Source organism: Dipodomys spectabilis, unplaced genomic scaffold, assembly GCF_019054845.1.
Source record: "Dipodomys spectabilis isolate Male_0828 unplaced genomic scaffold, ASM1905484v1 ptg000010l, whole genome shotgun sequence".
NCBI lineage: Eukaryota > Metazoa > Chordata > Mammalia > Rodentia > Heteromyidae > Dipodomys > Dipodomys spectabilis.
The window spans coordinates 1,547,646-1,573,102 of record NW_024870687.1 but is presented as its reverse complement, the minus strand read 5'-3'; the positions used below and the strand labels follow the sequence as shown (position 1 = coordinate 1,573,102).

Here is a 25,457-nt window from a genome sequence, read left to right as displayed (position 1 = left end):
CACTCCTCCCCTGAGCCTGGGAGCTGTGGGCGGATCTGGGTGTGCCGCATCTGGCACAGGACGTACTCCTTGAGGGAGTCCACTATGGGGTCAGGACACTGACCTCTCCTCTGGCAGTTTCCATGCTGTCTTCAAGTTGCAATTCTTCAAAACCTTTCTGCTTCTCCCTCATTTCACCCACCACAAGCCCTGAGGCATCTGAAGCAGTGCTGGTGGTGGGGGGCTCAGCCTGTGCTGGCATCTGGAGACTGCTGTCTGTGCCTTCCCTTGTGAGGAGTGACAGCAGCTCCTGCAGCACTCTCCTCCTCTCCATCTTCTCCTGGGACAGCCAGTGCATGCACTGGGCTTTCTCCCAGCACAGCTCATTCAGGACCAACATCTGCTCTTTACACACCATGAGGGACTCCTCGATGATTTGGATGTGTGCCAACAGCTGGCTGCATCAATGGGGGAGCTCACCTGCTGGACTCTGGAAGTCCACCTCATCAGGCAGGTCATGGACGAAGCAGATTTTCTTCTCAGATGCCCATGTGTCCTGCTTCCCATCCCCATGCATGCTGTGGTGGCAGCTCATGGGGCAGAGGGCCTGTGGCTCCAGCTCAGTCTGGCACTGAGCTGCTGGGTTGGCCAGGGGGTGCCTGCAGCTGGCACACACTCCTGTGGCAGGATTTTCCCTCTGTGGATCTCAGCCTCCGAGTGTTCTAACAGAGCCTAGTCCATCTACCAGGCAACATGGAATGTGGGCATGGCCACCATTCTTGTATCCCTTTGGTCAGAAAGAACCATGAAATAATGGTGTGGCCAGAATCCTGTGATGCAGGCAGAATGGGCAGAGTCAAGATGACAGTGGCTCCCCCAGCCCCTTTCCCAGGGAACTCTGTCCAATTTAGTTGGGGACAAGAGGGTGACATGCTTTAGCTAGATGGCTGCACAGATTGTTGTGTATGTCTGTTTGTTGCCAGTCCCAGACCTTGAACTCAGGATCTGGGCACAGTCCCTGAGCTGCTTTTGCTCAAGGCTAGCCCTCTACCACTGGAGCCACACGGCTCTACTTCTGGCTTTGTTGGCACTGAAGTTGGACAGGGGTTTCAAGGACTTTCCTGCTTAGGGTGACTTTGACCATAGCCTTGTAGGTTTCAAGGAGGACCTGCGCTGCTGCTGCTGCTGCTGGCCGCCCTGCTCTGCGGCCTGGGCCCAGGAGGCTGGGGTGAGGCCTTGGTGGTTTCTAGTTCCCCCACCCTCTTTGGTGGTTTGTAGTTCTCCCCCCTTGGTGATTTCTAGTTCTCCCCTTGGTGGTTTCTAGTTCTCTTCTCTTTGGTGGCTTCTAGTTCTCCCACCTTGGTGGTTTCTAGTTCCCCCCAGTTTGGTGGTTTCTAGTTGTCCCTCTTTGGTGGTTTCTAGTCCCACCCCCTTGGTGGTTTCTAGTTCCCTCTCTTTGGTGGTTTCTAGTTGTCCCTCCTTGGTGGTTTCTAGTTCTCTCCCCCTGGTTGGTGGTTTCTAGTTCTCTCCCCCAGTTTAGTGGTTTCTAGTTCTCTCCCCGTGGTTGGTGGTTTCTAGTCCCCCCCCCCCCAGTTTGGTGGTTTCTAGTTCTCTCCCCCTGGTTGGTGGTTTCTAGTTCCCCCTCCTTGGTGGTTTCTAGTTCTACCCCCTTGGTGGTTTCTAGTTCCCCCTCCTTGGTGGTTTCTAGTTCTCCTCCAGTTTGGTGGTTTCTAGTTCTCTCCCCCTCGGTGGTTTCTAGTTTTCTCACCTTGGTGGTTTCTAGTTCCCTCCCAGTTTGGTCATTACTAGTTCTCTCCCCCTGTTTGGTGGTTTCTAGTTCTCCCCCAGTTTGGTGGTTTCTAGTTCCCCCCTCCTTGGTGGTTTCTCTCCCCCTTGGTGGTTTCTAGTTCCCCCACCTTGGTGGTTCTACTTCCCCCCCAGTTTGGTGGTTTCTAGTTCTCCCTCTTTGGTGATTTCTAGTTCTCCCCCCCTTTTTGGTGGTTTCTAGTTCTCCCCTGTTTGGTGGTTTCTAGTTCTCTCCCCAGTTTGGTGGTTTGTAGTTCTCCCCTCTTTGGTGGTTTCTAGTGTCCCCCCCTCCTCTCCTGGTGGTTTCAGGTTCCCCCCCATCAGGGCCCGGGGCTGGGCTGGGGTTGTGGGGTGGGGAGGTGGCAGTGGATTTTCAGGTTGGGCCGGGTTGTTGGAGGCCGGAGCCTTGTCCTGTTGGCCTGTGTGTCTCTGTGTCTGTCTGTCTTCCGTCTCCTCTCGGTCTGTCTGTCTGTCTGTCTGTCTGTCTGTCCATCTGTCAGTCTGCCTGTGTCCCTGTCTATCTGTCTGTCTCTGGGTCTGTCTGTCCATCTGTCCATCTGTCTGTCAGTCAGTCAGTCTGTCTGTGTCGGTCTGTCTCTCTCTGGGTTTGTCTGTCTGTCCATCTCCTCTTGGTCTGTCTATGTCTGTCTGCCTGCCTCTCGGTCTGTCTGTCTCCTCTCTGTCCATCTGTCTTCCTTTTTGTCTGTCTGTCCGTCTGCATCTCAGTCTGTCTGTCTGTGTCTCTGTCCATCTGCTTCTGTCGGTCTGTCCATCTCCTTTCAGTCTGTCTGTCTGTCTGTCTCCTCACAGTCTGTCTGTCTTCCTCTTGGTCTGTCTGTCCACCTAGATGTCCATCTGCTTCTCCTGTCTGTCTGTCCATCCGGTCTTGGTCATCCGTCCATCCCTTGTTTGTCTGTCTGTCCCTCAGTCTCTGCATCTGTCTGTCTCTGTCTGTCTGCAGGTCAGTCTGTGTCTGGGCCCCTGTCTGTCCATGTGTGTGTGTCCATGTTTCTGTCTGTCCATCTCCTCTCTGTCTGTCTCATTGTCTGTCTATCTGTCCATCTGTCTCTGGCTCTGTCTGTCTGTCTATCTGTCCATGTGTCATCCTCTTGGTCTGTCTGTCTGTCTGTCCGTCTGCCTCTCAGTCTCTCTGTCTGGGTCTGTCTGTCCTGTGTCTGTCTGTCTGTCTCCTCTCTGTCCATCTGTCTTCCTCTCTGTCTGTCTGCCTCTTGGTCTGTCTGTCCACCTGGCTGTCCATCTGCTTCTTCTGTCTGTCCAGTCTTGATCATCTGTCCATCCCTTGCCGGTCTGTCTGTCCGTGTGTCATCCTCTCGGTCTGTCTGTTCGTTTCTGTGTCTATCTGTCTCCCCATCCATACGTCTGTCCCCAACAACTGTCCTCTTTCCCCCTCAGGCCAGGCCGACTTTGACCTCGCCGATGCCCTGGATGACCCCGGTGAGTCCTGACCTCTCACCTTTCCCCCCCCATGGCTTCACCCTGGCCGCTAGGCCTCACATGGGGCCTTGATCCAGCTGTGGGCCTGAATCCCATGTGACCCTTTGCCACCCCCTGAGGCCTTGGGATCAGGGGTTGGGGGGAGTCAGGGGAGGTCAGGGGTCACCACCCTCTCTCTCTTCTCCCACAGATCCCATCCCGAAGCCCATCTCGGATGAGTGGGGTCCTCCCACACACACACCAGGCCCACCCAGGGTGGGGAAACTGAAGCACGGCCCACTCCTGGCACATAGGGCTGTACCCGCAGCTGCCTGACCCGCCCAGGCCGTGACCTCCGGGTCGGGAAGGAGGTGAGCGGGGTCAGGGGGGGTCAGGGGGAGTCAGGGGTCAGGGGAAGGAGGGGGGTAAGGGGAGGGGGGAGGCCGGCCTCCATCCTCCCTCGCTCTCTCTCTTCCTGCAGACATATACCTCCCGACGCCAGCCTCCACCCCAGCCCCAACCCCCGCCAGGCACAGGAGGTGAGGACATGGAAGGGGGGAGGCCCGGATGTGGAGGCTGGGGATGGAGAGGCCTGGATGTAGAGGCCCGGATGTAGGGAACCCAGTGTGGAGGCCCGGATTTATGGACCCGGATGTGGAGACCCCAGTGTGGAGATCTGGATGTAGAGACCCGGATGTGGAGACCCCAGTGTGGAGACCCGGATGTAAAGACCCAGATGTGGAGACCCCAGTGTGGAGACCTGGATGTAGAGACCCGGATGTGAAGACCCCAGTGTGGATTCCTGGATGTAGAGACCCGGATGTAGGGACCCAGACATGGGATCACAGATGTAGGGACCTGGATGTGGGTACCCTGATGTAGGGACCCGGATGTAAGGACCCGGATGTGGAGGCCGAGCTCCCAGGGCTGCGTCTCTCCTCCCCCTCCACCCCAGGTGCTGGTGACGAACACGTGATCCACGGATACCCTCCAGGGTAAGTCCCGCCCCCTCAGCTGCCCCACTTCCGGTCCCCTCCTGATCTGGGCCCAGGCGTGTATTGGGACTTCCGGTCTGCATGAGAACTTCCGCTCCTGACAGTATGTGAACTTCTGGTCCAGAGTATCGGAACTTCCGGTCCTGATTGGGAACTTCCGGTCCCTAGTATATAACAACTTCCGGTCCCGACTGGGGACTTCCAGTCCCTAGTGTATAGGAACTTCCAGTCCTGACTATGGGGACTTCCGGTCCCTAGTGTGTAAGAACTTCTGGTCTTCACTGTGGAGACTTCCGGTCCCTAGTATATAACAACTTCTGGTCTTGACTATGGGGACTTCCGGTCCAAGTGTACAGGAACTTCTGGTCCTGATTGGAAGGACACTTCCGGTCCCTAGTGTATAGGAACTTCCCATCCTGATTGGAAGGGCACTTCCGTTCCCTAGTGTAGAGGAACTTCCCGTATCTAGTGTATAAGAACTTCTGGTATTGACTATGGGGACTTCCGGTTTTGACTGTAGAGATTTCCAGTCCCTAGTATATAGGAACTTCTGGTCCTGACTGGGGACTTCCGGTCCCTAGTATATAGAAACTTCCGGTCCTGATGGGAAGGGCACTTCCGGTCCTGATTGGAAGGGCATTTCCGGTCCCTAGTGTGTAGGAACTTCTGGTCTTGACTGTGGAGACTTCCAGTCCCTAGTATATAACAACTTCTGGTCTTGACTGGGGACTTCCGGTCCCTAGTATACAAGAACTTCTGGTCTTGACTAGGGGCACTTCCTGTCCCTGTTCATGGACACTTATGTCACGCCATCTAATTGCAAGGGGCGTGGCCTGAAGTCGACAGGACACTTGATAATACAAGGGGGCGTGGCCTGAAGATGACAGATAGGACACATGATTATACAACAAGGGGGCGTGGTCTGAAGATGACAGACAGGACAAATGTCCACACAACAGCCAGGGGGCGGGACCTGGAGGAGACAGACAGCCCCTGTGGCCTTTCAACAGCCATTGGGCGGGGCCTGGAGGTGACAGAGAGCCTCTATGGCCTTCCAACAGCCAGAGGGCGGGACCTGGAAGAGACAGACAGCCCCTGTGGCCTTCCAACAGCCAGGAGGCGGGACCTGGAAGTGAAAGACAGCCCCTGAGCCCATACATTCACTAGTGGGCGGGACCTCTGGGTGATGGGCACCCACAGCGTTCATAGAGCTAGCCACGAAGAGGCGTGGCTTCACACATATCGACTCTCCAGCTATTGGCTTGGCAGGGGGCGGGACCCAGGGATGATGGACAGCATGCCCTGCCTTTCAATATCACCCAAGGAAGAGGAGGGACCGGACCCCCAGCTTCCATGGGCAGGGCCAAAGGATGGAGAGACAGGCGTGTCAGCCAATCAGCCATCCAGAGAAGACCCGGATGTCGTGCAGGTGCAATGCATCCTAGGCCTAGGGAGACACAGACCTCCAACCTCGACTTATCCTACCGCCATAAGGAGCTATAGGCCCATCTGGGTCAATCCCTGGAGAGGTCATTGGGGTACCCTGGGACAGGCACAGAAGGGGAAGAGGTCGCAGGTCTGGTCATCCACCCATCCATCCACCCAACCACCGCCCCCCCTTAGAGTGGGCCAACATCCGGGTACCCCACTTCTCCAATCCCGCTGGGCCAATCTGAATCCGAGTTCAGGTAGTTAGGGGCAGGACTGTTGTGTGAGGTCCAATCAGCAGCGAGTTGGATTTGTCGGGGGGGGGGGGGGGGGCTAAAGGGCATGTCTTACAGCTGGACCAATGACAAGTGAATTAGGAAAGTGAGGGCAGGGCTTTCATGGAATAGGCCAATCAGGTGTGAATCTAGGTGGTGGGACGTCCTAGAGGAGGGCAAGACCAAGCCTGTATCCTAGCAACCCACCGGAAATGGTCTGAAATGGAAGGCGGGATTAGTCGAATACCCTAGCAACCACCGGAAATGGCCTGAAATGGAAGGCGGGACTAGTCCAATACCCTAGCAACCACCAGAAATGACCTGAAATGGAAGGTGGGACCAGCCCTGTATTATGACCGGAAATGTTCTGAAATGGAAGGCGGGACCAGTCCTATACCCTAGCAATGACCAGAAGTGGCCTGAAATGGAAAGTGGGACTAGTCCTATGCCTTAGCAATGACCGGAAATGACCTGAAGTGGAAGGTGGGAGTAGTCCTATACCCTAGCAACGACCAGAAGTGGCCTGAAATGGAAGGGGGACCAGCCCTGTATCCTAGCATCAACCGGAAATGACCTGAAATGGAAGGCAGGACCAGTGCCCGGCTTCTGACCCCGGTGACCCCTGACCCTGCCGTGCGGTGCGGTGCTCACAAGGTTTTATTGTGTGAGAAGTTAGAGGACATAGGCCCGGATGTGAGAGGGCCCCGGATGGGAGGCTGGGGAAAGGCCCCGGATGGGAGGACCAAGGTGGAGGTCCAGGATGAGAGGCTCAGGATGTGAGAGTTCCCAGATGTGGGAATCCCTGGGTCTGAGAATCCCCAGATGTGAGACTCTCTGAATGTGAAAATCCCTGGATGTAAGAGTTCCCCAGATGTGAGAATCCCCACATGTGAAAGTCTCTGGATGTAAAAGTCCCTGGATGTTAAACCTCCTTGAAAAAGAGCAGCAAGATAAACCCCAATCCAGTAGACGGAAAGAAATAATCAAAATTAAATCAGAATTAAATGAATTAGAATCCAAAAAAACTATAGAAAGAATCAACAAAACAAAGAGTTGGTTCTTCGAAAAACTTAACAAAATTGACAGACCCTTAGCAAATCTTATCAGAAAAAGAAGAGAACACACCCAAATTAATAAACTCAGAGATGAAAATGGAAACATCACCACGGAAACAACCAAGATTCAGAACATTATAAGGGAATACTTCTCAAAACTTTATGCTAATAAGTTTGAGAACTTGACAGAAATGGACCTTTTCCTAGCAAATATTGACATGCCAAAACTAAACCAAGATGAGTTAAACCAGCTTAACAGGCCCATATCAAGCATTGAAATAGAAACAGCAATAAGAGACCTCCCAGCTAAGAAAAGTCCAGGACCAGATGGTTTTACAGCGGAATTTTACAAGGCCTTCAAAGCAGAGCTCACACCAATTCTCCTCCAACTCTTCAATGAAATTGAAAGAGAAAGCTCACTACCGAACACATTCTATGAAGCCATCATAACCCTCATCCCAAAACCAGGCAGGGACTCATCAAAGAAAGAGAACTATAGACCCATTTCTTTGATGAACATTGATGCAAAACTTCTCAACAAAATTTTGGCCAATCGACTTCAACAATTCATCCAAAAAATCATACACCACGATCAAACAGGATTCATTTCAGGGATGCAAAGCTGGTTCAATATACGCAAATCAATTAATATTATTCATCACATCAACAGGAGCAAGAATAAGAACCACATGGTTATCTCAATAGATGCAGAAAAAGCATTCGACAAGATCCAACACCCCTTTATGATGAAGGTTTTGGAAAAATTAGGAATCCATGGAACATTCCTCAATACGATAAAGGCTGTATATGACAAACCTACAGCCAGCATTATACTCAATGGTGAAAAACTAAAGCCATTTCCTCTTAACTCAGGAACAAGACAAGGATGCCCACTCTCTCCACTTCTCTTCAATCTAGTATTAGAATGCCTAGCTACAGCAATAAGACAAGATGCAGACATAAAGGGGATCCAAATAGGGAAAGAAGAAATAAAACTCTCCCTCTTTGCAGATGACATGATCTTGTATTTAAAGAATCCCATAGACTCCACTCCCAAATTACTCAAGCTGATTCAAAACTTCGGCAAAGTAGCAGGTTATAAAATTAACCCCCAAAAATCAATGGCTTTTCTGTATGCCAACAATGAGAAAAGTGTGGCTGAAATTAGGAAAGCAACTCCATTTGTAATAGCCCCACAAAAAATAAAATACCTAGGAATTAACTTAACTAAAGAAGTGAAGGACCTCTATGATGAAAACTTTAAAATCTTGAAAAAGGAAATCAACACAGAACTTAAAAAATGGCAAAACCTCCCATGCTCCTGGATTGGAAAGATTAATATCGTGAAAATGGCAATACTTCCCAAGGCTATCTACAAATTCAACGCAATACCTATCAAAATTCCACCCTCATTCTTCAAGGAAATAGAAGAGGCAATCCAAAAATTCATATGGAACAATAAAAGACCCCGAATAGCAAAAACGCTCCTGAATGGAAAGAACACTGCTGGAGGAATATCAATACCAAACTTCAAACTCTACTATAAAGCCATAGTAATCAAAACAGCTTGGTATTGGCATAAGAACAGACCTCAGGACCAATGGAATAGAATTGAAAACCCAGAAATGAACCCACAGACCTATAGCCATCTAATCTTCGATAAGGGAGCTAAAACAATAGAATGGAAGAAAGACAACCTCTTCAGTAAATGGTGCTGGCAAAATTGGTTAACTACATGTAGAAAACTTAAGCTAGATCCTTATATATCACCCTGCACCAGAATCAACTCCAAATGGATCAAAGACCTTGAACTCAAAGCAGACACTCTGAAAACATTACAGGATGGAATAGGAGAAACCCTAGGTCTCCTTGGCTCAGGCCGAAATTTTCTGAATAGAGACCTGGAAACACAACAAATCAAAGAAAGGTTGGACAAATGGGATTGCATAAAGTTGCAGAGCTTCTGCAGGGCAAATGACATAGCTAGCAAGATCAATAGAAAGCCCACGGATTGGGAGAAGATCTTTACTAGCCATACAACGGACAAGGGTCTCATATCTAAAATATACTTGGAACTCAAAAAATTAAACCCCCCAACAACAAATCCTCAAAGAAACAACTGCCCAATGAATAAGTGGGCGAAAGACTTAAAGAGAAACTTCTCTGAAGAAGAAAGAAGGATGGCCAATAGACACATGAAGAAATGTTCAACATCCCTAGCCATAAAAGAAATGCAAATCAAAACAACATTGAGATATCACCTCACTCCAGTGAGAACGGCAAAAATCAAGAACTCTAACAACAACAGATGCTGGAGGGGATGTGGACAGAAAGGAACCTTAATTCATTGTTGGTGGGAATGTAAACTTGTTCAACCACTTTGGAAAGCAGTATGGAGGTTCCTCAAAAGACTCCACATAGAGCTCCCCTATGACCCAGCAATCCCACTTTTGGGCATTTACCCTAATGTTTACAAACAAGACCACACTAAAGCTACCAGCACAACTATGTTTATTGCAGCATTATTTACCATAGCTAAGATATGGAACCAACCCAGATGCCCCTCAGTAGATGAATGGATCAAGAAAATGTGGTATATATACACAATGGAATTCTATGCCTCCATCAGAAAGAATGACATTGCCCCATTTGTTAGGAAATGGAAAAACTTGGAAAAAATTATATTAAGTGAAGTAAGCCAGGCCCAAAGAAACGTAGGTCCCATGGTTTCCCTTATTTGTAATATCTAGTATATGTATGAGTCAAGCGGAAAAGGTCAGATAATGTGATGTCAGGAAAATGAACCCTTAGATGTGTATTTTAATGTTTTTTTCTTTCATGCATGTGTTTCTAACACATTTATAAGATTATCTCTTTGTTGCTTTGTATGTCCCTCCCCCATAGTATAACCCTTGCTTTCACTATATTTGATGTCAGTATAACTTGTGGAGGAGATGGGGAAAAACCAGTTGTTTAAGGATACAGGTGGACCTGTTGCAACAATGAGAAGTACAAGTTGTCATGTCCAAAACGAACTTTACAATGTTGGTGGGGGGGGGGGGGGCTGGGGGGAGGGAGGAAGGAGAAGGATTGGGATTAGGGGGGGAGGGGGGAGGCTGGGAAGGGATGTGAAGGATAAACAAAGGAGGAGGCTGCAATGCTTGGTAAGAAATGTACACATTATCCTGCCCATGTAACTGTAACTCCTCTGTACAGTATGTTCACAAATAAAATAAAATTAAATTAAAAAAAAAAAAAAAAAAGTCCCTGGATGTGACAATCCCCAGATGTAGGAATCTCTAGATGTGGGAATCCCCGGATGTGAGAATCCCCGGCTGTGGGAATCCCCAGATGTGAGAATCCCTGGATGCGAGAATCCCCAGATGTGGGAATCCCCGGATGTGAGATTTCCCCAGATGTGGGAATTCCCTGGTCTGAGAATCCCCGGATGTGGGAATCCCCGGATATGAGAATCCCCGGATGTGGGAATCTCTGGATGTGAGAATCTCTGGATGTGAGAGTCTGTATGTAGGAATCCCCGGATGTGAGAGTCTCTGGATGTGAGAATCCCCGGATGTAAAAGTCCCCGGATGTGAGAATCTCTGGTTGTGAGAATCCCCGGGTGTAAAAGTCCCCGGATGTAGGATTCCCCAGATGTGTAAATACATCCCCGGGAATCCCCGGATGTGTCACCAGAAGTGAGAATCCCCGGATGTGAGAATCCCCGGATGTAGGAATCCCCGGATGTAGGAATCCCTGGATGTGAGAGTCTGTATGTGGGAATCCCCGGATGTGGGAATTTCTGTATTTGAGTATACCCAGATGTTTAATACCCGGATGTGAGTCCCCGGATGTGAGAGGCGCAGGCCAGGATCTGCCGTAGCCCCGGGGAAGTTGGTGGTTGGGGGTCGGGTCGGGGTCAGAGGTCGGGGATCAGGTGGTCGCAGGCACAGAGCGGTCCGGGCGAGCAGCAGGGCTGCAGGCGCGGGCTCCAGGTGTTGTGTGCAGGGGCGAGGGGCGGGGCCGCGAGGGGGGGGGCGCGTGCGCAGCATCCGGGCCACCGCGGCCTCCACGCGCCTGCGCGTCGCCATCGGGCCCTGCAGCGGGCGAGTCTCCCCTGGGTCCGCCGTCAGGTCAAAGAGCAGTGGCCGCCGGTGGCGGGTCATTCGCCGCCCCGAGCAGGCGCAGGCAGGGAAACCGAGGCAGGTGCCCGAGCCCGGCGGGTCGAAGCGCGGAGTGGCGAAGTGCAGCTTCCACACCGTGCGGCCTGCGGGGGGTGGGGGGAGAAAGGAGTAACATCCAGGGCCTCACATCCGGGGATTCCCATCCGGGAATTCACATCCAGGACATCACATCCAGGGATTCACATCCGGGCATTCACATGCAAGACCTTACATCCAGGGATTCCCATCCAGGACTTCACATCTGGGTATTCACATCCGGGGATTCCCATCTAGGACCTCACATCCGGGGATTCACATGCAGGACCTCACATCCGGGAATTCACATCCGGAACCTCACATCCAGAACCTTACATCTGGGGCTTCACATCCGGGGATTCACATCCGGGGGGCCACATCCGGGCATTCACATGTGGGACCTCACATCCGGGGACTCACATCCGGGGATTCTCATCTGGGACCTCACATCCAGGGATTCCCATTTGGGACCTCACATCCGGGGCCTCACATCCGGGGATTCCCATCCGGGATCTCACATCCAGGGCCTCACATCCAGGGATTCTCATCCAGTACCTCACATCCGGGAATTCCCATCGGGGACTTCACATCCGGGGATTCCCATCTCATGACTTCCATCCAGGTCCTCACATCCCGGGATTCCCACATCCGGGTCTCCCAGGCCTTGCATCCGGGTCCCTGCGTGCATGCATGCAGCTCCCTCCCCCGCCCCAGGGCCCAACTGAGGTCGAGGCACTCACTTGAGCGGTCGAACCAGCGCACGGCGTGCAGCCGGGCCTCGCAGTAGTGCAGCAGGAAGTCGTGGCCTGCGGCCTGCGCCGTCCCCAGCAGCGCGGGCATCAGGTCCCAGCCGTCCACCTCCCTGCGGGACCCAGATGTGCAGGCTTCTGAGCGCTCAGAGACCCGGATGTGCAGGCCAGAGCCCCCAGAGACCCGGATGTGCAGGCCAGAGATCCCAGAGACCTGGATGCCAAGGCTTGAGCCTTTAGAGACCCGGATGTGCAGGCTTCTGAGCCCTCAGAGACCTGGATGTGCAGGCTTCTGAGGCCTTCAAGACCCGGATGTCCAGGCTCCTGAACACTCAGAGACCCGGATGTGCAGTCTTCTGAGCGCTCAGAGGCCCGGATGTGCAGGCCAGAAATCCCAGAGACCCAGATGTCCAGGTTTCTGAGCCCCCAGAGACCCGGATGTGCAGGTCTAAGACCCAGGCCTCTGGTCTTAGAGACCTGGATGTGCAGGCCTGAGGCCTCAGAGACCCAGATATCCAAGCTTCTGAGCGTTCAGAGACCCGGATGTCCATGCTTCTGAGCCCCCAGAGACCCGGATGTGCAGGCCTGAGATCCCAGAGTCCCAGATGTGCAGGCTTCTGAGCCCTCAGAGACCCAGATGTGCAGGCCTGAGCCCTCAGAGACCTGGATGTCCAGGCCTGAGACCTGGGCCTAGGTACTCAGAGACCTGGATGTGCAGCCCTGATGCCTTAGAGACCCGGATATGAAGGCCTGAGTCCTCAGAGAACCAGATGTCCAGGCTTCTGAGTGCTCAGAGGCCCAGATTTGCAGGCCTGAGCCCTTAGTTACCCGGATGTAAAGGCTTCTGAGCCCCCAGAGACCCGGATGTCAAGGCCTGAGCCCTGGGTCTTGGGTCTTAGAGACCCGGATGTGCAGGCTCCTGAGCCCCCAGAGACCCGGATGTGCAGGTCTGAGCCCTCAGAGACCCGGATGTGCAGGCTTTTGAGCAACCAGAGACCCGGATGTGCAGGCCTCAGCCTCCCCCCCTCGGGATCCCCGAGGCCTAGGATGACCCCCCCTTCTCCTCCACCCCGTGGGGACCCAGGCCGGCGAACTCCTACCTGTCCGCCGGAACCCAGCCCCCGGCCAGGCGCACCACGGTGGGGAACAGGTACATGAGGCTGGTGGGCTCAGGCACCAGGCGCCCTGCGGGCAGTGTCCCGGGCCAGCGCACCAGCCCAGGGACCCGGATGCCGCCCTCCCAGCCGCCCATGCCTTTGCCACCTGCAAGGGGGGGGCAGAGGGCAAAGGTCAAGGGGCGGGGTCGGGCTGCGTGGGAGGCCCCGCCCACCCTGCCTCAGTTTCCCCCTCGCCTCGGTGCACGCCGTTGGAACCCCCGAGGCGGGCGCCCCCAGCCCGGGCCTCCAGCGAGGCACCGTGGTCCGACGTGAAGTAGACGAGGGTGCGGTGCCCCAGCCCCGCACCGTCCAGCGCTGCCAGCAGTCGCCCTGCGGGGGGAGGGGGGAAAATGGGTCCGTGCCTCAGTTTACCCCCAGCATCCACCGTGCCTCAGTTTACCCAACATGCATCATGACTCAGTTTACAAATTTCCATCGTGCTTCAGTTTATACTCAATGCCCAGTGACTTAGTTTACCCAACAGGCACCGTGCCTCAGTTTACCCCCAACGCTCACCGGGCCTCAGTTTACCCAAATGCACTGTGCCTCAGTTTACCCCCAACATGCACTGTGCCTCAGTTTACCCAAATGCACTTTGCCTCAGTTTACCCAAGTGCACCGTGCCTCAGTTTACCCTAAACATGCACCGTGCCTCAGTTTACCCCTATATTTGGGCCTCAGTTTACCCAAGTGCACCGTGCCTGTTTACCCAAATGCACCGTGCCTCAGTTTACCCCAACCCGCTGACCCCGTCCCCGTGCCTCAGTTTACTCCCATCCCGGTGCCTCAGTTTACTCAACCCACTCACCTCGTCCCCGTGCCTCAGTTTACCCAACATGCACCATGTCTCAGTTTACCCAACATGCCCAGTGACTCAGTTTACCCAACATGCACCGTGCCTCAGTTTACCCCTATACGCGGGCCTCAGTTTACCCACATCCACCGTACCTCAGTTTACCCAAATGCACCGTGCCTCAGTTCACCCTGAACATGCACCGTGCTTCAGTTTACCCAACATGCACCGTGCCTCAGTTTACCCAAGTGCACCGTGCCTCAGTTTACCCCCAACATGCCCAGTGACTCAGTTTACCCAAATGCACCGTGCCTCAGTTTACCCAAACCCCGTGCCTCAGTTTATCCCCAACACACTGACCCCGTCCCCGTGCCTCAGTTTACCCAAATGCACCGTGCCTCAGTTTACCCCAACCCATTGACCCCGTTCCCATGCCTCAGTTTCCCCCATCCCGCTCACCCCATCTCTGTGCCTCAGTTTCCCCCAACCCACTCACCCCACCCCCGTGCCTCATTTTCCCCATCCCGCTCACCCCGTCCCCATGCCTCAGTTTCCCTATCCTGCTCACCCCACCACCGTGCCTCTGTTTCCCCCATCCCACGCACCATGCCTCAGTTCCTGCCCCCCCCCGCACTCACCCACCATCCAGTCAAGCTCCTCCACATTGTCGCCGTAGGCGCCGTGCGCGCTGCGGCCCCGGAAGGCAGGTGAGGTGACCAGGGGGATGTGGACGTGGAGGAAGGAGACGAGGAGGAGGAAGGGGCGGGCCTGGTGCCTGCGGATCCACGTCAGACCCCGCCCCCACCATCAATAACCTCACTGATAACCGACCTGATCAGGTATTGCCAATAATCGATCAGATGATCGATAATTGATCCTGATCTGATCAGATATTACCAATAATCGATCCTGATCTGATCGATAATACCAATAATCAATAGTGATCTGATCAAAAATACCAAAATCGTGATCCGATCAGTTATTACCAATAATCAAACATATCTGATCAGTTATTACCAATAATCAAACATCTGATCGATATGACCAATAATAGAACATGAGCTGATCAGATATTACTAATAATCGAACAGGATCTGATCAATAATACCAATATTCGATTGTGATGTGATCGATAATACCAATAATCGAACATCATCTGATCGATAATACCAATAATTGAACATGAGCTGATCAGTTATTACCAATAATCGAACATCATCTGATCAGTTATTACCAATAATCGATCATGATCTGATCAATACTACCAATAATCGATCATGGTCTGATCTGAGGTCTACCAGATGTCTCTACAGATCTACTAGATGGAACATCCGGGGACCTGAGGTCTACCAGATGTCTATAGAGATCTACTGGATGTACATCCAGGGATCTAAGGTCTACCAGTTGACTATAGAGATCTAGTAGATGGAATCGGTCCCCCTCTCGACCCCAGGCTGACCTGTGAATGAAGGCCTCAGCCTCCCGCAAGAAGAGCCCCGTGCTGGCCTCAAACTTCAGAGGCTGCTGGACGACCTGGTGATCCCTCATCAGGAAGCAGTCAGCATGGACGATGAAGACACCCAGGAGGCGGGAGGTGCAGGCCAGTAGCAAGGCCCCACATCCGGGGCCCAGCACCCAGGGCACCCAGCGCAGGCCCAGCAGGCCCGTGACCTTCCCAGCGGCCAGGCAGAGCAGGGAAAGCAGTAGCAGCTGCGCCCCCAGGTCCAGGGGCCCTTGCAGACGCGCTCGCTTCTCCGAGGGCTCCGCTTGCAGGCAGTCCCCCATCAGGGTGAAGGGGACCCCGAAGAAGGAGTCAAACCCGTGGTTCAGGGGGTGGTGGCAGTGGTCAGTGGGGGACTCACAGTTGAGGCCCAGGTGCCATTTGCCTGGAGGGGAAGAGATGGATGGATGAGTGAATGGATGGGTGGATGGATGGGTGGATGGATGGGTGGATGGATGGGTGGGTGGATGGTTGGGTGGGTGGATGGTTGGGTGGGTGGATGGATGGGTGGATGGATGGATGGATGGATGGGTGGGTGGGTGGATGGATGGATGGATGGATGAATAGGGGAATGGGTGGATGGATGGATGGGTGGATGGATGGATGCACAGTGGATGGATGAATGGGTGGATGGGTGGATGGATGGATGGATGGGTGGGTGGATGGATGGATGGATGGGTGGATGGAAGGGTGGGTGGATGGATGAATGGATGGATGGGAGGATGGATGGATGGGTGGGTGGATGGATGGATGGATGGATGAATAGGTGGATGGGTGGATGGATGGATAGATGAGTGGATGGATGGATGGATGGGTGGATGGGTGGATGGATGGATGGATGGGTGGATGGATGGATGGATGGATGGATGGGTGGATGGATGGATGGGTGGATGGATGACTTCTTTCTTACCTATGAGGCCGGTGGCATATCCCTGCTCCTGCAGGATCTTGGCGAAGGTGATCTCGGAGGTGGGCAGCCTGCCCGACACGGCTGCCCACTGCAACACGCGCGCCCCGTTGGTGGTCACCATGCCTTCCAAGAGAGAGGAGAAGGACCCTAGGTCAGTGATGATGGCGTCCCGGGTCAGGACGGGGTATCTAGCACCTTCAGGGGGAAGGCCTGCTGTGTCTGGGATAGCCTGGGACCTGCGCACCCGGGCTGGAAAGGACCCCAGCCCTGTGAGCCCCCAGGGGAAACCAATATGGCATCACTTCCGGTTTCCTGGCGTTTCAGGGGGGAAGTCCCAGAGTCTCAGGAATTTGAACCTGAGATCCTCAGAGTAGTCCTCCCCTCCCTCTGATGGACCTCAGTGCCCTAGATGTTGAGCCTCAGTTCCCTGGATGTTGGACCTCAGGTCCCCGGATGTTTGATGTTAGTATCCCGGATGTTGGCCCTCAGATCCCCGGATGATGGAGTTCAGTGCCCTGTATGGTGGATATCAGGACCCCAGATGTTGGACTTCAGTTACCCGGATGTTGTAGCTCAGTTCCCTGGATGTTGGATCTTACAACCCCGGATATTGGAGCTCAGATTCGGGTATGTTGGCCCTCAGATCCCCAGATGTTGGAGCTCTGTTCCCTGGATGTTGGGGCTTAGGTTCCCGGATGTTGGATCTTAGTACCCCGGATGGTGGATGTCAGGTCCTAGGATGTTGGAGTTCAGTTCCCAGAATGTTAGGCCTCAGATCCCCGGATGTTGGATCTTAGTACAATGGATGTTAGAGATAAGGTCCCCAGATGTTAGAGTTCAGTGTCCCGGATGTTGGTGCTCAGATCCCCGGATGTTGGATCTTAGTAACTGGATGTCAGAGATGAAGTCCCTGGATGTTAGAGCTCAGTGCCCTGGATGTTGGTGCTCAGTTCCCCAGATGTTAGGCTTTAGATCCCCGGATGTTGGGTCTCAGATCCCCAGATGTTGGATATCAGGTCCATGGATGTTGGATCTTAGTACCCCGGATGTTGGCTCTCAGATCCCCGGATGTCCCGCCCCCACCTCCCCCCCACCGCCCCCTCCATTCCCCAAATGTCCCACCCCCCCATACCGACCCAGGCGCACAGGGTAGCGTCCTGTCAGGAAGGCCGCACGGCTCGGGCTGCAGACGGACGCTGCCGCCAGGTGCTGGGTCAGCCGCACGCCATCCCGGGCCAGGCCGTCCAGGTGCGGGGTGCTATGGGGGGAGAGGAAAACTGAGTCACAACCAAGAACATACGGGGACCTGGGGTCTAACATCCGGGGATCTAATGCCCAACATCCCAGGAGCTGAACTCCAACATCCAGGGCCCTGAGATCCCACATCCGGGGATCTAAGATCCAACATCCGGGGACTTGAGATCCCACATCCGGGATACTAAGATCCAGCATCTGGGGACCTGAGGTCCAACATCCTGGGATCTAAGGTCCAACATCTGGGGCCCTGAGATCCCACATCCAGGGTACTAAGATCTATATCTGTGGACTGGACTCCTACATCCGGGGATCTAAGGCCCAACATCCGGGGACCTGAGGACCTACATCCGGACAACTAAGATCCAACCTCTGGGACCTGAGCTCAAACATCTGGGTACCTGGTCTCCAACATCTGGGACACTAAGATCCAACATCCAGGGATCTGATATCCAACATCCGGGGGCCTGATCTCCAACATCTGGGGTACTAACATCTAACATCTGGGAACCTGATTTCCCACATCTGGGTTATACTAAGATTTAACATCCGAGGACCTGATCTCCAACATCCGGGGCACTAACATCCCACATCCGGGGATCTGATATCCAACATCCGGGGATCTGATATCCAACATTCAGGGAACTGAGATCTAACATCCTGGGAATTGAACTCCAACATCCGGGGACCTAACATCCAACATCCGGGGACCTGAGGTCCACTAGATGTCTATACAGTTCTCCTGGTGGAACATCCGGGGAACTGAGCTCTAACATCCGGGGTACTAACATGTAACATCCGGGGACCTGATATCCAACATCCAGGGCAGTAAGATTCAACATCCGGGGACCTGATCTCCAACATCGGGGACCTGATCTCCAACATCCGGAGCACTAACATCTAACATCCGGGAACCTGATTTCCCACATCCGGGGCATTAAGATCTAACATCCGTGGACCTGTCCTCCAACATCCAGGGCACTAACATCCCACATCCGAGGATCTGATATCCAACATCCGAGGATCTGATATCCAACATCCGGGGTACTAACATCTAACATCGGGGACCTGATATCCAACATCTAGGACACTAAGATCTAACATCCAGGCACCTGGGCTCCTACATCCGGAGGAATAAGATCCAACATCGGGGCACTGAGCTACAACATCCAGGGTACTAATATCTAACATCCGGGGACCTGAGCTCCCACATTCGGAGCACTAACCTCCAACATCTGGGGACCTGAGCTCCTACATCTGGGGCACTGAAGTCCAATATCTGGGGACATGATCTCCCACATCCGGGGTACTAAGATTTAACATCCAGGGACCTGATAGCCAACATCCAGGGCACTAACATCCAACATCTGGGGACCTAGTCTCCAACATCCGGGGTACTAACATCCAACATCCAGGGAACTGAAGTCCAACATCCGGGAACCTGATTTCCCACATCCGGGGTATTAAGATTTAACATCCGGGGACCTGATATCCAACATCCGGGGCACTAAGATCCAACATCCGGGGATTTGATATCCAACATCCACGATACTAACATCCAACATCCGGGGAACTGAGTTACTAGATGTCTATACAGTTCTCCTGGTGGAACATCCAGGGATCTGAGCTCCCACATCCGGGTAACTAAGGCCCTACATCCGGGCCTACCCCTCTGCTCACCGCAGGCTGCGGTTCCCGAAGCTGCCCAGGTCGCCCAGGCCCAGGTCGTCGGCCAAGAGCAGCAGGAAGTTGGGGCGTGAGGGGGCGGGGCCTGCGCAGGGGCCAGGGGGGAGGAGGAGGAGGAGGAGGAGGAGGAGGAAGGCGAGGGGTGGGGCTGCGCAGCTGCTGTGCGACCTGAGGAGGAGAGAGAGGAGGAGGAGGAGTGGATGGGTGGATGGATGGATGGATAGGTGGATGGGTGGATGGATGGATGGATGGGTGAATGGATGGGTGGATGGATGGATGGTTGGATGGATAGGTGGATGGGTGGATGGATGGATGGATGGATGGATGGGTGAATGGATGGGTGGATGGATGGATGGTTGGATGGATGAGTGGATGGGTGGATGAGTGGATGGATGGATGGGTGGATGGGTAGATGGATGGATGGGTGGATGGGTGGATGGATGGATGGGTGGGTGGATGGATGGATGGGTGGATGGATGGATGGGTGGGTGGGTGTATGGATGGATGGGTGGGTGGATGGATGAATGGATGGATGGGTGGATGGATGGATGGGTGGGTGGATGGATGGATGGATGGATGAATAGGTGGATGGGTGGATGGATGGATGGATGGGTGGATGGATGGGTGGATGAATAGGTGGATGGGTGGATGGATGGATGGATGGGTGGGTGGATGGATGGTTGGGTGGATGGGTGGGTGGATGGATGGGTGGATGGATGGGTGGATGGATGGATGGGTGGATGGGAGGAGGGATGGGAGGACTCCCCCTCCCTCCAGGCCCTCTCCTGACCAACATGGCGCCCAGGATCGCGTCCTTCCCATGATGCTCCCCGTTTCCTGGAAGAGAAGGCCGGAAGCAGGAAGTGGGGAAGAGCTGAGGAAGATCCGGCCACCCCAGGGCCAGGCTGCTGTTGCCCCCACCAGTACATCAGCCCCTCACCTTGTCTTTCCAGGTTTGTGGCGGGGCCCTGCAGCCCCCACCCCAGGGCATGGTGGGACACCCGGGGGGGCTCCAAAAAGCAATCGAAGCCCCCCCACCCCGGGTCCCCACACCTCTCCCCGTGTTTCCCAGAGGACGAACTCACATCCATAGTTCTCTGCCATCAGCGCCTGGGCCTGCTGCTCTCCCTGCCAGCCAGGAAGCTCGCAGGGGTCAAATGTCCACGTCACTCCAGCAGCCAGAACTCCACAACCCCCCTCCAAAATAAAAGTCCCCTTGTTCCTTGGAAAGGAACAGGATGTGGTGCTGAAGGGGAAGGCAGGGAAGGAAGGGAAAATCCCCGAGTTGCTGGGCTAGGCGCCAAGAAATTGCCAGGCCTGGCAGAGGAAGGAGGAAGGGGAGGAGGGAAACCTCGAGAACTACATGGAGGGCTGCAATAAGAGTCAGGACCGTCAGGGAGCGTGGCCTGTGCCCAGGGGGCGTGGCCTGTGCTCAGTAGGGCGTGGCCAGAGCTCAGGAGGGCGTGGCCTGGGCTGGGGAGGAAGTGAGGGACTCAGGAGGGCTTGGCCTGCGCTGGGGGGCGGAAGTGAGGAAGAATTCCATCCAGAAGCAGCATGGCTGCTTTATTGCCTCCGAGTCTGGGAAAGGACCCCAACAGCCAACGTGCAGCTGGAGCCCGGGGCCAAGGTGTGGAGTGCCCGCTCCGCCCACATCTGGGTTCCACCTCTCACATCTGGGTCTCAACCCCTCACATCTGGGTCCCAACCCTCACATCCGGGTCCAAACCCCTCACATCTGGGTCCTGGCGCCTGCCAGTGGACCTGGAGTTAAGTAACATCCTGGTACTCGCCTCCACATCTGGGTTCCCATACCTGGAGATCCCTAACATCCGGGTACCCACCCCACATACGGGTTCACGGACCTGGAGGTCCCTAACATCTGGGTACTCACCCCACATCCAGGTTCATGGACCTGGAGGTCCCTAACATCTGGGTACTCACCCCACATCCAGGTTCATGGACTTGGAGGTCCCTAACATCTGGGTAGTTCCCATTCCACATCTTGGTCCTGGACCCTCAGTGGATGTGGAGGGACCTGACATCCGGGATCCCCACACCACATCCTGGTCCTAGACCCTGTCAGTGGAAGGAGAGGAGCATGACATCCGGGACTCCACACGCCACAGCCAGGCCTGTGGATGTGATATCCGGGTCCTGCCCAGCACATATCCGGGTCCCTGCCACAGTCCACATCCGGGTTAATGGACGCGGACTTACATAACATCCGGGTTCCCCACGCAACATCCGGGTCCTGGCCCCTCAGTGGACCTGGAGATAGGTGACATCCGGGTCCCCCAGTCCACATCCGGGTCCTGGCCCCTCAGTGGACCTGGAGATAAGTGACATCTGGGTCCCTGATGCCACATCCGGGAGAGTGGACACGGAGGAGGGTGACATCCGGGTCTCCCAGTCCACATGCGGGTCCTGGCCCTTCAGTGGACCTGGAGATAAGTGACATCCGGGTTCCCCAGGCCACATCTGGGTCAGTGGACACGAATGAGGGAGACATCCGGGTCCCTCCCAGTCCACATCCGTGTACTGGCCCCTCAGTGGACATGAAGGAAGGTGACATCCGGGTCCCTCCTAGTCCACATCCGGATCCTGACCCATCAGTGCATCTGGAAGAAAGTGACATCCAGTTTCTCCATGCCACATCCGGGTCAGTGGACATGGAAGAAAGTGACATCCGGGTCCCTTCTAGTCCACATCCGGGTCCTGGCCCCTCAGTGGACCCAGAGATAGGTGACATCCGGGTTTCTCCCAGTTCATATCTGGGTCCTGGCCCCTCAGTGGACCCAGAGATAGGTGACATCTGGGTCTTTCCCAGTCCACATCCGGGTCCCTCCCAGTCCACATCCGGGTCCTAGCCTCTCCGTGGCCTCTGGTCGGACTGCAGCTTCTGTACAGCACACGCAGGTTTGGAGCCCCACATCCGGTCATCTTCCGGCTGGGGCCCAGGAGTCTTGCTGGAGCCGGACATCCGGGTCTCACGCGCTTTCCCGGCAACTGAACCCAGCGGCCTAAAGGCAGGAATGAAGCCCCACATCCGGGTCTTCTCGGTCTGTTGCCTGGCAACCGAACGCAGAGGCCTAGACGCTGCGGTGGAGCCCAATGTCCTGGTATCTTCACTTGGTTGCCCGGCAACCGAACGCCGCGGCCTACCGGCGGGAATGAAGCCCCACATCCGGGTCTCCTCAGTCCGTTGCCCTGCCATGGGACCCAGCGGCCTAGTGGCGGGAATGAAGCTGAACATCTGGGTCTCTGGCACACGGGGGTCGTGTCTGGGCGGCGCCCCGGGGTGGGCGTGGCAGACGTAGGCGCCGCGGTCGCGCTCGGAGGCGGCGCGCACCTCCAGGCTGCCGTCGGCGCCCAACGTGAAGCGGCCATGCCTCTGCGGCCCACGCAGCACCAGCCCGCCGGGCAGGCTCCAGGACACCGGAAGCGTGGAGGTGGGGCAGCGCAGCCGGAAGCTGCCGCCCAGCACCACATGCAGCGCCGCCCCCGACGCCGCCCCAGGGGGTGGAGTCAGCGCCTCAGAGGGCAGAGTCGGTGCGTCAGGGGGCGCCGTCAGCGCCCAAGATGGCGGGGCAGGCGGGCCAGGGGACAGAGCTGCCTCAGAGGGCGGAGCCAGTGCACCAGGGGGCGGAGTCAGCGCCCAAGATGGCGGGGCAGGTGCGTGATGGGGCGGAGCCAGCGCAACAGGGGGCGGAGTCAACGCCTCAGAGGGCGGAGCCGACACCGCAGGGGGGAGAGCCCGCGCCCACCATGGCGGCAGCCGCACCCACATCCGGGCTCCGCCTGCTGGGTTGCGCGCCATGCACACCACGGCGTCGCTGCCACCGCTGTGCAGCGCACGCACATCCGGGATTTCCAACGTCCCGCGCGCATCCACGCTGATCCCTCCCCCAGTGCGACTGCGATACTGGACTGGAAGTACCAGCCCACCCGGAAGTTCCCACAGCAGGCGGGGCTCGGGGATGCCATCCGCCTGGCAGCGCACACGCAGACGCACCTCGGGGGAGACCCGTATGTCGTCGTTCACGTCGTCATGGACGTCAGGAGTGACCCGGATGCGCGGCGCCCGCAGCTGCACGTGTAGGCGCACGGTGGCGCGCCAGCCCCGCCCCGCCACGCACGTGTACGTGCCTGCGTCGGCCCGCCGCACCCCGCGCAGGCGCAGACGCCCGTCCGGCAGCACCCGGAAGTGGGCGTCCTCTGGGCCGGAAGTGAAGGCCACGGGGCGCAAGGCCGGCGTCAGCCACGTCACCGCGCGCGACCCTCGCGTCACCGGGCACATGAGGGTCACTGGGGCGCCGTAGGGGACGGAGAGCTCCGGGGGCAGCAGGGTGGAAGTGGGAGAGGAAGAGGAAGCCGGAAGTGAAGCCGGAAGTGAAGGGGAAGCAGGAAGTGAAGGGGATGCCGCAAGTGAAGCAGAACCAGGAAGTGAAGAGTAACCAGGAAGTGAAGAGGAAGAGGAAACAGGAAATGAAGAGGAAGAAGGAAGAGGCTGAGAGGAAGAGGAAGAAGAGGAAGAAGGAAAGGAAGAGGAAGAAGAAACATGAGAGGAAGCAGGAAGAGATGGAGAAGAGGAAGAAGAAGGAAAGGAAGAGGAAGCAGGAAAAGAATGTGAAGAAGAGGAAGAAGGAAGAGACTGAGAAGAGGAAGAGGAAGGAAAGGAAGAGGAAGCAGGAAAAGAATGTGAAGAAGAGGAAGAGGAAGGAAAGGAAGAAGAGGAAGAAGGAAGAGACTGAGAAGAGGAAGAGGAAAGAAAGGAAGAAGAAGAAGGAAGAGATTGAGAGGAAGAGAACAGGAAGGGATAAGAGGAAGAAGGAAAGGAAGAGGAAGAAGGAAAAGAAGAAGAGGAGGAAGCAGAGGAAGAGGAAGAAGATGAAGGATGGTGAGAGGAAGAGGAAGGAAGAGATGGAGAGGAAGAGGAAGAAGGAAAGGAAGAGGAAACAGGAAATGAAGAGGAAGAGGAAGACGGAAGTGACTGAGAGGAAGAGGAAGAACCCGCCCCAGGCCCCACCCCCCCAGCTGTGGTCACACATCCGAGGTCTAACCCAGGCCCCAGGTCCCAGTTCCCCACACTCCCATCAGGCCTCGCGACCCGAACATCCGGGTCTCCCAGGACACCGGATGGGACCTGGAGGCGGTGGTAGGCAGCGCAGTCCTCCCTGGGGTCGGCGTCCTGGGTCACGGGGGTCACGGGAAGCCCGGGTTGCAGATAGGAGGCACCTGGCCCAGCCATCAACTTCACGCGCAGCCGTGCATGCGCGTCGCCCGCCGCGTTGCGCGCCACGCACACGTACTCCCCCGCGTCACGTGACATCACCGGACGCACAGAGAGCGTGCCGTTGGAAAAAGCGCGGACCCGGATGTCAGAGCTGGGGAGGGGAGGGGAAGGGAGGGCAGGAAGGAAGGAAGGAAGGAAGGAAAGAAGGAGGGAAGGAAGGAGGGAAGGAAGGAGGGAAGGGTGAAGGAAGGATTGGAGGGAAGGAAGGAGAGAATGTAGGGAAGGAAGGAGGGAAGGAAGGATTGGAGGGAAGTAAGGAAGGATTGGAGGGAAGGAAGGAAGGATTGGAGGGAAGGAAGGATGGGAGGATTGGAAGGAAGGAAGGAAGGATTGGAGGGAGGGAAGGAAGGATTGGAGGGAGAGAAGGAAGGATGGAAGGATTGGAGGGAAGGAAGGAAGGATTGGAGGGAAGGAAGGATAGAAGGATTGGAGGGAAGGAGGGAATGTAGGGAAGGGAGGTTGGAGGGAAGGATTGGAAGGAAGGATTGGAGGGAAGGAAGGAAAGCTTGGAGGGAAGGAAGGAAGGATCGGAGGGAAGGAAGGAAGAAGGGAAGGAGGGAAGGAAGGAAGGAAGAAGGGAAGGAAGAAAGGAGGGAAGGAAGGAAGGAAGGAGGGAAGGAAGGAGGGAAGGAAGTAATAGGAGGAAAGACCATAAGGAAGGGAAGACAAATTTGAAGCCAATGTTAGTTATTCGCACATGTGACATATGCATCCAATACTCATCTTGTATCGATCCCTGACCGATCATCTATCAATAATCGATCACTAGGGTTCTACCTTGCGATCTGGCAAGCCAGGACCTATCAATTACCTATTCACTGCTAATGGATCTACCATCCCCACCTCATCTTTATCAATATTTAATGGATAATCGATTTGTTATCTATGGTCTACTGTGTCTACATCATCTGTCTAATCCATCCTCTATCAATTAACTATCTTT

At 55.0% G+C, this 25,457-nt stretch overlaps 1 protein-coding gene across 1 annotated transcript; it reads right to left on the bottom strand.

Moving 5' to 3' along the window:
- Positions 1-10,500: 10,500 nt before the first annotated feature.
- Positions 10,501-20,325, bottom strand: LOC122127970 (arylsulfatase L-like). Its single transcript, XM_042702290.1, has 10 exons — positions 20,307-20,325; positions 19,216-19,306; positions 17,418-17,539; positions 16,282-16,404; positions 15,330-15,756; positions 14,509-14,645; positions 13,273-13,407; positions 13,021-13,183; positions 11,912-12,033; positions 10,501-11,239 (listed from the first exon to the last, which is right to left on the bottom strand). Exons 1-10 carry the CDS (start codon positions 20,323-20,325, stop codon positions 10,662-10,664), a joined length of 1,917 nt encoding a protein of 638 aa, XP_042558224.1. The 3' UTR covers positions 10,501-10,661.
- Positions 20,326-25,457: the final 5,132 nt, after the last annotated feature.